This window comes from Heptranchias perlo, chromosome 21 (assembly GCF_035084215.1).
Source record: "Heptranchias perlo isolate sHepPer1 chromosome 21, sHepPer1.hap1, whole genome shotgun sequence".
NCBI classification, from domain to species: domain Eukaryota; kingdom Metazoa; phylum Chordata; class Chondrichthyes; order Hexanchiformes; family Hexanchidae; genus Heptranchias; species Heptranchias perlo.
Genome location: NC_090345.1, coordinates 41,499,902 through 41,517,774, shown reverse-complemented (window position 1 = coordinate 41,517,774; position 17,873 = coordinate 41,499,902). Strand labels below are relative to the sequence as shown.

At 41.7% G+C, this 17,873-nt stretch overlaps 1 protein-coding gene across 1 annotated transcript in view; it reads left to right on the top strand.

Moving 5' to 3' along the window:
- pcdh15b (protocadherin-related 15b) overlaps positions 1-17,873 on the top strand; it is a 591,688-nt gene that overhangs the window by 42,980 nt on the left and 530,835 nt on the right. Inside the window, exon 2 of the mRNA XM_068002764.1 lies at positions 10,803-10,868. Coding sequence (XP_067858865.1) covers positions 10,803-10,868 — 66 coding nt within the window. The remainder of the gene's footprint in view (positions 1-10,802; positions 10,869-17,873) is intronic.

The window sequence follows — 17,873 nt, the reverse complement described above, 5'->3', positions numbered from 1 at the left end:
CTGTCTAACCTTATTTTCTTAATGATTCGCGAAGCATGATTTCAGTGGAACGAAAATCAGGCAGTGCTGTAACGGGCGGGTGGGAGAACTGCTCCACTAGATTACCACCCATGCGTTGGAGATGAAAATTTACCTCCCATGTGCCACACCAAATTATTTTTGATTTCAACGGCACAACTACATTAGGCTGCAAAAATCTGAAAAATGCACCAATTAAATTGCCAAAGATCGATATTTTCTGAAGGGATGGGTGTAGGATGCCCTGGATCCTGGCATAGAAAATGAATCTCATCACCTGCAGCCATTTCTAAATCCATTACTGCTGCAAACTGTGCTTTTCAGTACTTTGGATTATCCCCCTGTAATAAAAGTGAGTGAATGTTGGCTACACCTGCAGCGAAGTTAGGACGGGTATATGCCCACTGCAATTTCAATCTGACTCCTTGTTGCCGCATGTTCTAAGGGCTAAATTAGCATCTTCATGGGGACTGTGTCAATTTGCTTTTTGAAGCTATTGGTCAGCTATTTCTGGTATCTTGAGGTTGGCATGTATGACAGGGCAATGGCATCAGATGATCTATATACAAACACGCGGGATAGAATAGAGCATAGGGTTCCATATCCCTTTATTCCCTTTTCCTTCAACCAGCGATCTAACCTATTCTTAAATGTTAGTAGAAAATAAATCCTCCTGCTCTTGGTCTAAATCTCTTACATTTAATCTTGTATCTATGTCCCCACATTCTAGGCCCTTCAATCACTGGAAACAGTCTGTTTCTATCTATTCTGTCCCATCCCTTCATTATTTTAAACGCCTCTACCAAATCACCCTGTAATCTCCTGTTCAAATGAAAACAACCTGATTTTTCAAGTCTTCGTATTTGTATTTCCTCATACAGGAAGCATCTAGTGAATCTGTGCTGTTACTCTATTGCCTTAACATCCTTCCTATAGTGTGAAGCCCAGAATTGCACAGAGGAATCCAACTTTCGTCTTACTTATTTTATATATAGATTTATTATTATGTCCCTCTTCAAGAGGGTTTGTTTGAAAACACCAAATTTCTGGTGATTTGTGAATAAATGCAGGGACAATCTCCAAATATAAATACGCTAACCCTTTCGTTGTTAGGGATAAGGCATAATAGCCATAGAACCATTTCTTTAGTACGATAATGAGCGTAAAAGAAAGCACAGCCTCCTTGGGATCTGAAAAATGAGTAGCTAATATACAATAGTCTCTGTCAATAAAAACAGTGTGGGCCCCATGTTCAAACAAATCAATTATAAATCCAATCCCTCAGCCATGTATAGAATATGTATATTGTGTTGGTGAGCCCTATTTTCAAGGTAATCTCACCTTATATCCCTGCATATGTCAAGAAGATAGTCCACCTTGCCCTCCACCATAAGATGCTGCAAATTTGCCTTGCAAGTGTAGGGCTCTGCCATAACTATCTACTGCTCATCAACTTTCACAGCAGCCTTGAAATGTTTTCATTTTGCACCATATAGAGGTCAAGTGACAGCAAACTCAGTCCTGACTGCTTTAATTTTTGAAAGGATCACTGCTGACAAGATGACTTCAGGACTAGTACAAGACAAGGGAGTTTCTTAGCTCCTGAGGGAGATGGAAGATTGAGTGAATGTGACATTTCATATGTTAGAACAGACCTGATCTTTGCAACGGAAGTAAACTTTAGATGGGACCGATCAAGTCTTTTTTATAGCACCAGACATCTTAATAAAAGGCAAGTCAAGCCTAAAAGGAAGACTTTAGGAGAAGTAACAGAATGAAACATGGGGCATGAGGAAATACACAGGGTAGCAGCCTCTCCACAGCAGATCAACTGAAGAAAACATTAATGTGATTATCAAGGAGCTTATTTTGTTTGCATACACATTTTAAGCTTTTCTACTGTTGTGAGTGGATAATTGATATCTAAGTTGCAAATGAAGGTTTGATGTGAGTTGCATCTTTGCAGTGGTTTTCTAAATTGTCTTTAGCAACTTGTAGAATTTATTAGCCTTGTATACCATGTGCTGGGTGTCATAGCCTTGTGTCGGTGGAACTGGCATTGTTTGGACACCACTGCCACTTCCTAGTAGGATGGACATCTCTGGTTGGATGTATTCTAGGAGGTTTCATCACACGACCCCCCACCTCTAACTGCCCTGCCCCACATTCCCACCAATGGACATCCGACCGTCCACCCTCACAGCGCACGGTCTTCCCACGCCAATTGGAAAGTGAACAAACTGTCCATTACGCAATTGGATGATCTTTGACTGTTAGTCAATGAAAAAACACACCATTTTTTTAATGACCCTATGCTTGCAGTGGTGTCTGGGAGATTAATCTTTAATTCCTGGAGGCACCAGGACAATCCAAGAGGGTTGGCAACCTTACTTGCTAGTCACCAAAATATATTGAGAAATCTCCCAAATAGAAACAGATTTGTTCAATAAAAAATGCCGCGGGTAACATTAAATGATCAGAGCACTACTTAAAGCTTATTTGTGTCTGCAGCTTGGGGATATGTTAAGCATCAGTGTTATGCTTTTAGTTTCCAAATCATAACTATAATCCACAGAATATCTGAGATGTTTTTGCATGTGTATAAACTTGTCTCTTGCCAATATGTGAGCAGTTGTGTATGTGCACACAATGGAAAAATGAGTTTATGTGCCTGGTAAGAAGTCATTTATCGTTTTTTAAAAAAACTCTCGTACTTTTGTCTTCTCTCCATCCTGTTCTCTTAACTCACTTTTCTTTCTTTCTCTAGCTCCATCTCCTTCTTTCACTTTCTCTCACATTGCTACTCTTTCTTCCTCTCTCCTCATTTCTTGTTTCCACAGTCCATACCTTCAGCAGCACAGACAAGGAATTGTTCTTTAAACAATATTATCTCTTGTGATGCTGCTCAAATCCTAATGTTGCAGAAGACTGACAACCTGGCTACTAATATTTGAAGCTGCGGAGGCTGGACTCTGGCATATGGTGGACCATCCTCCCCAAGTTCACTGGTCTGTATAGTTATAGGAACATAGGAACACGATTAGGCCATTCAGCCCCTCGTGCCTGCTCCGCCATTTGATAAGATCATGGCTGATCTGTGATCTTATGATCTGTACTGAGTGCAGGATCAAGATGAGGGGGGCTTACTTTGCTGCCTGGTGAACGGGGTTAATGTTCTAACACTGAGCAGACAATTGGCATAATGTAATTACCGGCAGTGATGAGTGGAGCTGAGCTTCTTGCAGAATTTCTGCTCTTCTATCAGCTTTTCCAACAGTCCACCTGTTTGTCCCAGCATGATCAATGTGATTATCAAGGACCTTTTTGATATTTCTAACTGGGGAGGGTTTAGAGTAGATAAGAGTGGCCAACATCAATCTTTTTGATCAGAATTATTGACTTCAACTTCTCAGTACTAAAAATAATACACAATTTGCTGCTCTGTGTCTAATTTTGTCTGAATATTCCTGCAATGTTTTGATTGTCACTTGTCTTTTACAGGGGGAGTCAACATCTCTGCCTACAGAATAGTTATCAGTAAAAAAACAAACTTGTGTTTGATGACAGCCAACAGATCACTTAATACAAAGATCAGGCCCATTTAAGCTGAGCTAATCTTTGTGCCACCTGGGGAAGTAATGCATCTAGATCACCAGTACTTCATCCCATTCTTTCTTGCCCTCTCCTATGTTCTTCCTTCACCTCTTTCTCTTCATCCATTCTCTACCTTTCTCTCTAGTACTAGCTTTATTCTCCATTTCCTATTTTTTTATACTATATAGGGTGGAATTCCTGCCCTCATCCCCTCACTCCCACCCGAGCATTAGACAGGAGCAGCTCACCCAGAGTGCACTGCTCGCTTGCAAACCTAAGACTCCTCGGATTTCCTTTCCCGCAGCATTAACAGGACTCGGGTAAACCCAAGTGTAGGCCTGCCCCCTGGCAGGTGCGAGCACTGACGAAAGGGGCAGGAAAGTGAAGAGAGGCCACCTGAATGTTGGGTTCACGAGATCGGAACCTGACTCAACATGAGCATCTAGTGGGGGGTTGCGTAGGGCTGATTCTCATCTCATGGGATCCCTGAAGACTCTCTGGTCGGTTTGGGAGCAGACCATGTTCTCTGGGTGCACTGGGCTTCCAGCCAACGATCAACTAGGAAAATGAGTGGGAGACCAATATTGCATCCTCTCGCTTCATTTGCATGGCTACAATGGGCCTGCACCTACTCGGCTCCCTCAATGACTGCTTTTCATAACAATATTAAAATAACGGAACCCATGACTCCCATGACAAAGGCCATAGGTATAAAATTAAAAGGTCTTCAACAAATAATAAGTTGCAATAATGAAGATTGTGGCTTTTAGATTTATATATCTATTTGGTAATTAAAAATCATTTTTTTAATTAGTGATTTTGATAAATAATTTGCTGTGTATGTCTATAACTGTGAGTGTGTCTGGAAGTTTTGGTGCACTTGTTTATACTCCCTACATTAGAAGATAAAAGCAGAGTTTGCTGTTCTGTATGTGTTTACCAAAGAAAATGAACAGAGGACAGAAAATATTACAGGAATATCTTGATTGTAATTGAAATCCTTTGGTGGAAGATGATGTCATGGAAGATTTAACAGTTGCAAGTGATAATTAGTGTTACGTGTTTTGTAAGTAACTGAATTTAGAAAGAAGTTAAATTGGTAAGTGCATGTGTTTTCTCTTTAACTTGTTTTAGTGTTTCCAAACAAAGCCATATTATAATCAAACAATTACCAAAAATATAAAGATTGAAAAGTAGCAGCGCTAATTGTAACACAGATAGAAATGGTTGCTCAATTGCCCTTGGGTCAAATGATTGGCCATGAAGTGCATGGCTAGAATTCACTATTTTAAAAAAATCATTAATGTAATGTTTCTGCTCTGTTCAAATATTATTCTTTTTGTAGCCAATATAATCTTAATGTGTTATTTAAATAATTGACAAACACAGGTTTTTGGAAATGCAAACATGAAAATAAATGATAAATCATTAGAATTATTGAAATAAGTGTCACATTCCAGCATTATTTCTAATTACTGTAATTAAAAAGTAGTTAACATTAACGTATGCAAACAGAAAATCAAAATTGTACCAAACTTTGTATGCGTTTATGTTCTAAAATAGGTTTAAACCATCTGTACCTTTCAATTTATGAGGTGAATGTTGAGCACATCTGGAGCTTGAGAGGGTAGTTACAATTGATTTTATTCCAAACGCCAGAAGCAAACATGTTGAGAGAATTGTCATGGGGTTGTTAGCAATGTACGCCAGCTTTCTAGTCAGTTTCGCTCCTCAGGCTACTGTTGCCATGAATTGTCAAGGAGCCATGGATTTTTCATGTTAATGCAATACTAAATTTATAGCCAGGTCAGAAATGACACCATCCAGTTGAAATGTGATTGTGTTTACAGTTGAAAGTACATTTATGAAAAAATAGGATTGGCATGTAATTGTATAATTTCATTTTTCAACTAAACAAGCAATAATTTGAGTGCAACCATGTAGAACCATAAATGTGTGAAAAGTTGCTAAGCATAATTGTTCTTTGCCTTGTTATAAAAATGAATTGTACACACTGTATACAAAGCACATTTTCCAAATTGGGGGGAAAAAAGTCCTTGGTGGACTTGAGTGACTTCTGATTTCTTTCCCAATTAAATGACACAAAGGGTCCTATTTCCTGAAAATGAACCATTTTCATGTTATCTTGGAATAGTACATTACCAGAGGACTAAGATGTTAGACTGACAGAAGAACATAATGTAAGAAAAGTCCAATTATTGATTTTGGACATTTCATAATAGAAGATGGTAATAAGTAAATGACGTTGACTTGTACTTTGGTTTGTCAGTTTCACGTTTCTCAGTTCTTGTTCGTGACATAGTGGAATTTGGATCTCACCTCATCCACGACTAGGTGACTCAATCTAGCATCAAATGGCAACTAATTGCCATTATTCTTTGCATGCAATTCTCTAATGCCTGTTTTATACTAGGATTTGTGTGCTGAATTTATGCACTTAGCATTCTGAGTCAGTAGTTCCTTCTTCCCAAGCAGGTAAATTCTGATTGAACAAAGCCTACATTTACTTGACAACAATTAGATTTTGTGTCCTTTAGAGGACTTTAGCAGCAGAATAACACCATATGCATTATGGCTTTAACATTCTTGTCCTTATAAAACAATGCATCTTCTGATATACCATGAACAATGTCATGGGAAATCTGCTAATATGTCTATTATACATTAGATTCAATATGTGGAGCATGCATTTAATTGAAAATTCATTACAAGCAACTATGTGGTAAGATAAGCGGTTTCAAAGTTAAAGATATCACACTGTGTGACACACACAATAGCTGATATTTATAGTGAGAGTATCACCCTGCTCAGTTTGGGTTCCGCCAGGACCACTTGGCTCCAGACCTCATTACAGCCTTGGTCCAAACATGGACAAAAGAGCTGAATTCCAGAGTTGAGGTGAGAGTAACTGCCCTTGACATCAAGGCAGCATTTGACCGAGTGTGGCACCAAGGAGCCCTAGTAAAATTGAAGTCAATGGGAATCAGGGGGAAAACTCTCCAGTGGCTAGAGTCGTACCTAGCACAAAGGAAGATGGTAGTGGTTGTTGGAGGCCAATCATCTCAGCCTCAGGACATAGCTGCAGGAATTCCTCAGGGCAGTGTCCTAGGCCCAACCATCTTCAGCTGCTTCATCAATAACCTTTCCTCCATCATAAGGTCAGAAATGGGGATGTTCGCTGATGATTGCACAGTGTTCAGTTCCATTTACAACCCCTCAGATAATGAAGCAGTCCGAGCTCGCATGCAGCAAGACCTGGACAACATCCAGGCTTAGGCTGATAAGTGGCAGTAACATTTGCGCCAGACAAGTGCCAGGCAATGACCATCTCCAACAAGAGAGAATCTAAACACCTCCCCTTGACATTCAACTGGATTTACCATCGCCGAATCCCCCACCATCAACATCCTGGGGCTCACCACTGACCAGAAACTTAACTGGACCAGCCAGATAAATATTGTGGCTACAAGAGCAGGTCAGAGGCTGGGTATTCTGTGGTGAGTGACTCACCTCCTGACTCCCCAAAGCCTTTCCACCATCTACAAGGCACAAGTCAGGAGTGTGAAGGAATACTCTTCACTTGCCTGGATGAGTGCACCTCCAATAACACTCAAGAAGCTCGACAATATCCAGGACAAAGCAGCCCGCTTGATTGGCACCCCATCCACCACCCTAAATATTCACTCCCTTCACCACCTGCGCACAGTAGCTGCAGTATGTACCATCCACAGGATGCACTGCAGCAACTCGCCAAGGCTTCTTCGACAGCACCTCCCAAACCCACGACCTCTACCACCTAGAAGGACAAGGGCAGCAGGTACATGAGAACAACACCATCTGCACGTTCCCCTCGAAGTCACACACCATCCTGATTTGGAAATATATCGCCGTTCCTTCATCGTTGCTGGGTCAAAATCCTGGAGCTCCCCACCTAACAGCACTGTGGGAGAACCTTCACCACACGGACTGCAGCGGTTCAAGAAGGCGGCTCACCACCACCACCTCAAGGGAAATTAGGGATGGGCAATAAATGCCAGCCTTGACAGCGACGCCCTCATCCCATGAACAAATAAAAAAAACCTTGGGATAATGCAGTGTGGCCATCTGCCGGCTACTGTGCTCCCACAAATCACTCAAAATGCTTTGATATTTTTTATCCACTGTTATCTTCAGTAACTAAAATTTCCAATATTCAAAATAAGCTTTATACAAGATTAAGATTAAAGAAACATCTCACAATAACATGATTCCATTTATCAAATTGTCTTTTATGTCTTTATTAAATTTTTACTTGAAGGCCTCAGCCTCTCCAAAATCCTGGGATTGGAGTTGATATTTTTTCCTCGGACTATGACTCCATGAACTGAACTTGGATTGTGCAGTGTACTTAATTTTCCAGGATGTATCGGAACTGTTCAGTCAGCTGTACTGTTGAGATATTTTCCTTTACCTCCTATCACTTTCAGGAAGTTCAAATAATTTTGAAATACAAGAGAAAAAAAAGTTAAAAGGTTTACTGAGGTTTTGAATCTTATAAACTTCAGAGAGTGCATTAAACTGAGGGAGTGAGATAGAGAGGGGGGGTGAGATGTAGGCTGGGATCAGAGAGACCGACCGCCTGTCTTTATTTAATGTTACTTCACATGTCAGAAAAAAACAGTTCGGTTTTGAAGCCAACTAATTATCTCCACCTGAACTAGTATAAATTTTGTACCTAGTGAGTATACATCATACTGATGTCACAGATTTAAAACAATCTTCTTTGGTTTAAAAAAAAGTAAACCAGTGATTGACCTGGGTCCTGAAGTGTTAAAGCAATTTACTAACCTCTAATTCACCTCAGTAATCTGCAAGTAACTACAGTTACCTGGATTGCCACAGGGACTACTTTACCTTTAATGTGACAGATCAGGCCAACAGCTAAGTGTCACCGCTGCATTGCAGTCCCCAGACTACTTGCAAGTAATGCACTGGCAGATCTGCTACTGCAACGTACTATTTTCAGAGCTTGCGTACAAATTAAATTTGCAATGGTTTTTTACACCAGCTAAATGTGATACTTTATCCTTCTCAGTTTCCTAATGCAATAAGTGTCAAATGTTTGTCCTTTAACGGATGTTGTTCTATTGAACTCCTTCAAAACCCTAAATGTTGCAAATGGAGAGTGATACTTCTGGGTATACTCTCTGTCTCCTCTTATTGTCCCTATTTATGTTGTAGGACTGCTGATTAAATGCTGCCTCGGAGCGGATATTTTGTGACATCAAATTCATGATACCATGGATAGAATTTCTGACATAACCAGCCCTAGTTAAGGCTTCTGCTTCAATAAACTGTAATTATCTCCTTAACACTTCCCCATTCTAGTTTTTTTTTGACATCCTACAGTCTCTCATTTTAAAAATTGCATTTGTGATGGCTCCCTCACTGATCAATTACCTTTAAAAACAATTCTCAGATGGTTATGGTGGGCCATTAAATATGAAGTGACGAGTTTGACTCAAGCTCTTAACTGGTGTCTGCATTTCGCTTTTCACTTAGTGATGAATTTGCTAGCCTTGGGTTATTCATTTGAGAAGGGAGGGAATACTGCTAAATATTGGAAGAATTACCAAGAATTCGCTCCTGCATGGCTCAAATGTACCTCGACCAAGCTGATCAAGGACCAGCACTGATGAGATCTATGGAAATGACTTTGCAATTGTTCAAGGAATACCTTGGTAAAGTGTATCTAAAGAATGTAGCCACATCTCAAAAGATCATCACTAGATAAGGCTGGAACGGAACTGTTATGATGTTATTGCCATTTTCAATTACTTATTTCTCTCTGACATCCTTGAGGCAAGATATAAAGCAGACCCCCTTCCACCAATCCTAAATCCCCAATCTGTCTCCTGTCAAATGCCGATGAGCCAGCATGGGATTGATCCATGTTTTTCTCCCTACTCATGCAAATGTGATGATTTGCACATGTGTGAACACTGAAAACTTAATGTACGTGTTTAGTATCTGCACACAGGTTGTCAGTGTTTGCACTTGCACAGACTTCGCTGATTGCACATGAACGCATTAAAATCCCAGGGCAAGGCTGCAAAATGCTGATTTTGGAGGCCAGCTACTGATGCATTGAAAAAGCTAAAGAAATGTTGCTGTTGATGTGAAGCACTGCTGGTTGGAATGTATGAGATATTAAGATTAAATTGAATGTATCAAAACATTTTACATGCATTAATCATAAACAAATTAATAGTTTTGCATTTTTGATTTTTTAAAAATCTCATGCAAATTATTTTGCTTTCCTTGTTTACTCCTTTGCTAATAATTTAAACTAATCTAAATTTAACTTTAGTTTTCCTTACAAAAGTGCTTAGATTTTGATTGAGGAAGGCAGCATCAATACATATAAAAATAAACACAGGAACAATAATGATCTTCAGTGACGTCACATACATAGCCTCCCTTTTCTGTTCTTTGAGATGGGCATTAGAACCAGGATGCAGTTTTGCTGAGAACTACATACTTTAGGGCTCTGTTTACAGATAGAAATTGTGGTTAGGACTTGTTGATCAATTTTCTTTTCCTGAAACTTATTTTTAACTGTACCTTTCAATTCTTGCTTTCATTTTGAAATCTAATTTTCTATTTTAACCAACTGAAAATTTGTCATGCTTTCTTTTCTTCCACTATGGCTGTGCTGCCTCAATCTTTGTGACACTGAACTTTGACTCCAGACTGGCAGTTTGAGGGTAAGATGGTGAATAGTGAAGTTACATAAGCTTAACATCTTAAAATGTTTTTGATCAGCTAATCTTAATACTTTACATACTATGCCTTTAAGTTAATCTATTTATTTTCAATGGGCACATAGTACTCAATTAAAGTTTGCATATGAGAAAAGTATGTGTATAAGGAAAGGATGGGGAAAGAGAGAGAGGTTGCAGAATATATCCAAACTCTACCTTTCTTAAACTGTGTTTTCCAATTATTGATTCTGTATGAAGCTTGGTTCAATAAAAATGGAATAAAACTTGTTTTAGCCCTTTAAAATTGTGCAAATACTTGAGCTTAACTTTAAGCATCTAAGATGTGGTCTTTATTGAAAGTATGTGTGTGTGTGTGTGTGTGTATATATACATACATGTATATAATTTTTTTGTTGCTACTGACAGATTGCAAGCTGGCGAGATCAGGTCCTCCAGCAACAATTGTAGCAATTGATGAAGAAAGTCGAAATGGTGAGTTGTATGTTACGTTTGAGCTTACTCAAATCATTTGCAAGTTTGATTTTGACAGCTTGAAGCACAAAAAAACATTGTGGCAAAAATCAGATTTATTGGAAATAATTGTTGACTTTCAATAAACTAAATTCAAGCATGTAAGTTAAATTGAATTCAGTGTGTTATGCATGTGGAGCAATGAGACCAGAAGTTACTGATGTTGATAACAGGCGACAAATGCTTAACATGTTTGTATGACATTCATCTGTCCACTATTTTAATAACCCAACAGTAATTTTTAGCCACTAAGGATTCCAGGCCAAAAGTGCAGTTGTTCTGCTGTTACATGACAGCAAAGTTATACCAATGCAACATAGGAGTGTACAAGGTTGGCATTTAAAGAAGCAAATCATTCTAGAGCATTTTGGCATGAATAGTTGGTATTGTTGAATGATTTCAGGACCCAAATGCAGTCACTTTTTGCACAAATTGCATTACAGTTAAGTTATATCAATAACAAATATCTTGACTAAATAAGGGAAGGTGCAGCAAACAAATGTAGGAAAAAACATTTTTGTGTATCGTCTATTCCTGAAACTTCAGTCATTTTTATGCTAAAAAAATTGAATTATCCAACAATTTAAATTTAGCAATACAAATATCGGAGCAAAGCGGGAATTTAGTGCAAAAAATAATTGAATTATCAGATGATTTGAATCAAAAGGTGGAGACTATAATCTGGCAAGAAGAGTTGCATTATTGAATGATTGTGATTATTATTCTGGAAACCAAATTCTAGGATGGAATATATGTGATTAATGCTGATTATTAAGAAATAAGACAAATTTAAAGGAAAAATTTTCAGGACTGTGGAGAAAGAGCAGGTGAGTGGGACTAATTGGAAAGCTCTTTCAAAGAGCCGGCAAAGGCACAGTGGGCCGAATGGCCGCCTTCTGTGCTGTAAGATTTTATGAAGAAAGAACTTACATTTATACAGCTGCACTCTTGTCCACAGGATGTCCAAAGTGCTTTACAGCCAGTGAATTACGTTTGAGGCATAGTCACTATTGTCACGTAAGCAAATGTGGCAACTAGTTTGTGCACGGCAAGCTCCCGCAAACCGCAATGAGACAAATGACCAGTTAATCTGTTTTTGGTGGTATTAATTGAGGGATCAGTGTTGTCCAGGACACGAGAATTAATCGTGTTATGGAATATTTTACATCCACCTGAGCAGGCAGATGGGGCCTTGGTGCCTTGGTTTACCATCTCATCACTGAAATGTCAACCTAGATTATGTGCTCTAGTCCTAGACTGGGGCTTGAACCCACGACCTTCTGTCTCAGAGGTGAGAGTGCTACCACTGAGACAAAGCTGAAACCTAAATGACGCTTTTCAGCTGTTGTGGTTCTGCAGCAATGCCAAATGCAACAACTCGCTTAGTACTAGATTAATATTTGTATTTTCAAATATCAGTTATCAATCACATTGGCTTAAAGTTGGTAGCGCGATGTAATTTATATACTCAACACGAGCACCTAAGTAGCTGCATAGTGAAGTGACATTAACATATTGCAATTTTTAAACGTCAGGCTGTCCTTGGGCTACTATACATCTGGTCTGCTTGGCTGTAAGGTCTTCTATTTCAGTTAAGCAATGAACATTAGGCTATCTGGATGTTTGAAGTCATAAATGGTTCCCATGGGTAGAATAAATACCAAGACTGCTGGCAGACACATGCATTAGTGCACAGGAGACATTTTTTTACTGAGTGCACTTGGGGATTGCTACATTTAGTGCTATTCTGCTGCAGTCAAAATCTGAACATATGGGTGAATACACTACCTTCTGCTTAATTGTCTCATGGGACTGGAGACTTTCTTACAATTAAGCAAGTTACGCAAATAAATAATTGACATTGAAATAAATGCCAGATTAGTTACGCTTTACAATTGCTTTTAGCACAAAGATTTAACTTTCTGTATTTGGTCTGTTATTTTTAACTCAACTTAACGGCCTAGTGCACAAAATACTGAAAGATAGAAACAACTAAGCCCTGATTTTAACTCCCCCTGTCTGGCAGAAACCAGGCAGAGGCGGGAGGACAGTTAAAAATGAGGGCACCGACTTACCCCTCTGATCCCATTGGCTTCCCACCATATTCCGATGTTAACCTGCTGTTTTGAGCAGGTGAACAGGACACCCGCGGGAAGGAAGCGGGGTCCTGTTTAAATATGCAGATTGGGAATTATAGTTGCAGGCCTGATCAGGGGAGCAGTAACGGTTTCCTCATCAGGCCAAACCTCTCAGGAGGGGGATCGTGGGCCAGAAGAGGCCCAGGCAGATAAATTTTAAAATTTCATTTTAGTTTCCTTGTGGACCAGGAGTGCCCCTCCGGTCCTCACAAGGAAGCCTTAGGCCCCCCTTGCCCCTGGCACCCCATGTCCTCCTGTTCACATCCAGAGGCACTCCCCCCCCCACTACTTAGCTGGGCCCCCGGCTGCGACCGCCTTTTGCCAAATTCCCACCCCTGCCCGCCGGCCAGAAAGTGGATCTGGCCAAATTCGAGCCGGTCAGCGAGTAAATTTATGGAAATGACCTCCCACATCCCCGGGCTCTGGCCGTTTCAGGACTCGCGCAGACCATACCTGCTCCCCATTCAAAATCGGGGCCCTAGATTCTGATTTGACTTTGTTTTAGCTTTTACTCCTGGCGTGTTCTGCTGACTTGTTTGACAGACCGCTGATTATTTTTATTTTCACATCGTTCACCTGACGAAGGAGGTAGCCTCCGAAAGCTTGTGAATTTAAAATAAAATTGCTGGACTATAACTTGGTGTTGTAAAATTGTTTGCTATATTTATTGATGCCGTTCAGCTGAGTTGTAATGAATTATGGAACTAAACAAGCCAGAATTGATCTGAAGGCCAAAGCTGAAGCAAATAGGTATGCAGATAAATGTGTTCAATTAAATTGGTTAATTTAAAAAAGTGATAGTTTTGAATAATGCCCCACAGTGGCTCCATCCCAAATTATTTGCCAAAATACACATTTTTAAAAAAATGTTTGGTCTTTGTTTTAAATCATTTTACTCTTTAGGGTAATCAGAGTAAGAATCAACCAAGGTTCAAACTTTTCTGAAATGATGGTTTTATTAACATTAAAATACAACACGTTTTACAGATAGAGACATATAACCTTAATTAGAAGTACAACTCGAAACTCAGAATGGCCAATTGTTCTGCTTCGGGAATCTGAGAGGTTAATCATCCTTCGTCATCCTGCGTGGTGTTCTTTTGGACCGTCTCCGGTCGGTCTCGAGGACCGTCTCCGGTCGGTCCCGTGGAGCGTCTCCGGTCGGTCTCGAGGACCGTCTCCGGTCGGTCCCGAGGACCGTCTCCGGTCGGTCCCGTGGACCGTCTCCGGTCGGTCCCGAGGACCGTCTCCGGTCGGTCTCTAGGACCGTCTCCGGTCGGTCTCTAGGACCGTCTCCGGTCGGTCCCGAGGACCGTCTCCGGTCGGTCCCGAGGACCGTCTCCGGTCGGTCCCGTGGACCGTCTCCGGTCGGTCTCTAGGACCGTCTCCGGTCGGTCCCGTGGACCGTCTCCGGTCGGTCTCTAGGACCGTCTCCGGTCGGTCTCTAGGACCGTCTCCGGTCGGTCCCATGGACCGTCTCCGGTCGGTCTCTAGGACCGTCTCCGGTCGGTCTCTAGGACTGTCTTTTCTTTCACTTTAAAATGGCTGCTCTTATCCTTGCTGACAGAAACAAGCTATCCAGTAACTTTCCAATCTCTTTCCCATTGGTTACACAGACTGATGCTACCAAATAGCACCTATTGTTCATGACGGATTCCCACAGTCTTTCAAGGCATCCTTATCTATAGCCTTCCAGACGATCTGCATAAATACTTTTCGAATTTGGTCAACCTTCCCAGCATGCCATCTTGAACAGTCAGTTTAACAGTTTATTTTAAGCAAACTCAGCTCCTTTAGCAGGTTGAAGTCAATCCTTTAGCTTCCTTAAAACAGATACTGAAAAGTCTAAAAATCCTTCAAAAACAAACAAACATTCTACCTCACAGTTACTGCCTTCCAAATTGGAGGAACTGAGTTGCACTGTTTTCAACACTGAGTTCAGCTGCTCAGACTCTGTCAGCTGCACATCCCACACCCCAGCACCTCATATTGTTCATTGCAGGGAAACAGCAGGGATTCCGAAGAGATGAGACTGAACACAGAAATGTCCTATTGTAGGCTCTCCCTTCAGAAAAGGCCCACTCACGGTCACCCTGCTCAGTAAGGCCGCCATCGTACATAACATTTTGTTCATTCACAACTTTAAAGAGAGAAATGGCATTGCTGGGGATTTGTTTCTGTTGCATATTTCAGGATAAAGCTATTAAAATTCTTTTATTAAGGTCATGCGATCAAATAAGATCACTTACAAATAATTTTAGAACACAATATTTTTAAGTGTTATTTTATCCTATTGACTATGTTGTAAAGGAAAACAAAACTAGTGAGGCTACATATTTGATTTATTTTATCTGCATGCTATTTAATGAGTTATTGTTTCCTGTGTTACATTCTTTTTTAAAATTATTTTCTTTCCAAAGTTCTCCCCTCCTATCCTGAATGTAGTGACTTTTTAAAATTAATTCTCGGGATGTGGGCTTCACCGGCAAGGTGGACATTTATTGCCCATCCCTATTTGCCCTTGAGAAGGTGGTGGTGGGCCGCTTCCTTCTTGAACCGCTGCAGTCCGTGTGGCGATGGTGCTCGCACGATGCTGTTAGGTCAAAATTCTACCTAACGACCCAGTGACAATAAAGGGATGATGCTATGTCAGGTTGCTGTGTGGCTTGGAGGGGAACTTGGAGGTTCCCATGCACCTGCTGCCCTTGTCCTTTTAGGTGGTGTAGGTCGGGGGTTTAGGAGATGCTGCTGAAGAAGCCTTGGTGAGTTGCTGCAGTACATTCTGTAGATAGTACACACTTCAGCCACGGTGTGCCAGTGGTGGAGGAGATAGATGTTTAAGATGATGGATGGGGTGTTAATCAAGCAGACTGTTTTGTCCTAGATAGTGTTGGGCCTCTTGAGTATTGTTGGAGCTGCATGTATCCAGGCAAGACTCATGCTGAGTTACCGTCCCACAGATACCCACAGCCTTTTGGTGACTCCCCCAAGTGGCCCATTCTTCATGTCTGAGCCGAGACAGGGAGTGTCAATCATGGAAGGGAGCCGCAGCTGAACCTGATCCTATCCTCACCTGCACAGCTCCCAGCAGGAGTCACTAAATAGTGATCAGAAATGGGAATCCTAACTGGTATTTTCCCTGCAAAGTTCCTGTCAGTCAGGGTCAGTAATGAAGCAGTCCTAAGATTTTTTGTAATAAAACATCTAGAGCATGATTTTAAATTCAAAGTCCGGATGCGTTAGGGGCAAACAAAATCAGGCATTTCTGGAGTAGGAAGGAATCCCGGCTCCAGCCCGCCGAAAAACACGCACGACCCAGCTGGCAATTAAGATATTTAAACCAACAATTGTAGTACTTAAAAGTACTTGAAATCTGCCTTGATGTAATTAATCGTGCTGGCAAGTGATTTCATCGCTGCCTCATCGTGTTTCCCGTGCTGTGTGAAGCACGCCATGGGAAACTAGGCGGATTCCAGCCAGCAGCCATTTGGCCATTTAAACCCCTATTTGACAGATGAGGATAAAAGGTGAGTAATTGCAGCAGGACACTCAGTTCTTTCAGACAAATGTTTGGCTGGGAGATCTTTGTGTTTGGACTGAAAATTCTTGGTTTGCACTCAGAATTGTTCTGTTTACACATATTTACCGACTTTTTGGACCCCCTCAAACTGACAACATCAGAATGGGGGGCACAATGGCTGCATTCACCAGTACATCCGAGGAGGAGGAACATCACCGTCCTCGCCAGGCATGGCGTGCACTTCCGCCACTTGCAGCTCCACAACACAGAATTGCGCCACAGGGACCTGCACAAGAGCAGAGAGGGGAACAACAGAGGGACCGACATCGCAGGAGGCACTACCCTCGTCAGAGGGTCTACAGACCGAGGCTCAGCTTCCAGGGCCTCTCTGAGGAGCAGTGCCAATGAAGGCTCAGAGTGAGTCGCCAGGTGGCCACAGACATCTGCAGCCTTCGTGCCGAGCTGCTCCTGGCTGGGCCTGGCGGCATCTCATTGCCCGTTGCTGTTAAAGTGACCATTGTCCTCAACTTCTTCGCCTCTGGATAATTCCAGGGCCCCACCGGTGACATTGCTGGGATCTCTCAGTCGTCTGCCCATAAGTGCATAAGACAGGTCACGGATGGTTTGTTTCGCATGGCGTCCCACTACGTCAATTTCCCCATGGACAACCTCAGCCAGTCGGAGAGGGCAGTGGGATTCCACGCTGTGGCTGGATTCCCACGGGTACAGGGTGCAATTGATTGCACACGAGCCAGGACTGTTCATCAACGCTCAGCTCGTTTGTGACAACCGGAAAAGATTCCTTCACGTGTGTGCCAGATTCCCTGGCAGCTGCCATGATTCCTTCATTCTGACGGAATCCAACATCCCGCCCCTCTTCCACACACCGAACACCCTTGAGGGCTGGCTCCTCGGAGACAAGGGATGCCCCCTGCACACGTGGCTCATGACACCTTCGGCGAACCCCATCAGTGAGGAACCACATCAACACAAGGACAGTCACATCACCACCAAGTCTGTAATTGAACATGCGATAGGATTGCTGAAGATGCGATTTCAGTGCATGGATGGGTCTGGGGGAGAGCCTCAATATGCACCAGATAGAGTGGGTCGAATTATAGTCGTGTGTTGTGTCCTGCACAACATGGCGCAACAAAGAGTTACCGGATGAAAAGGCCCCATGCCCTCATGCAGCATCCACATCTGCAATGAGCGTTGAGCAGGAGGAGGAGGAGCAGGAGGAACCCATCGGCAGAGCAGCGGCTCACCTGGCTGCTCGTGAAGCCAGGGAGTCACTGATATTTGAAT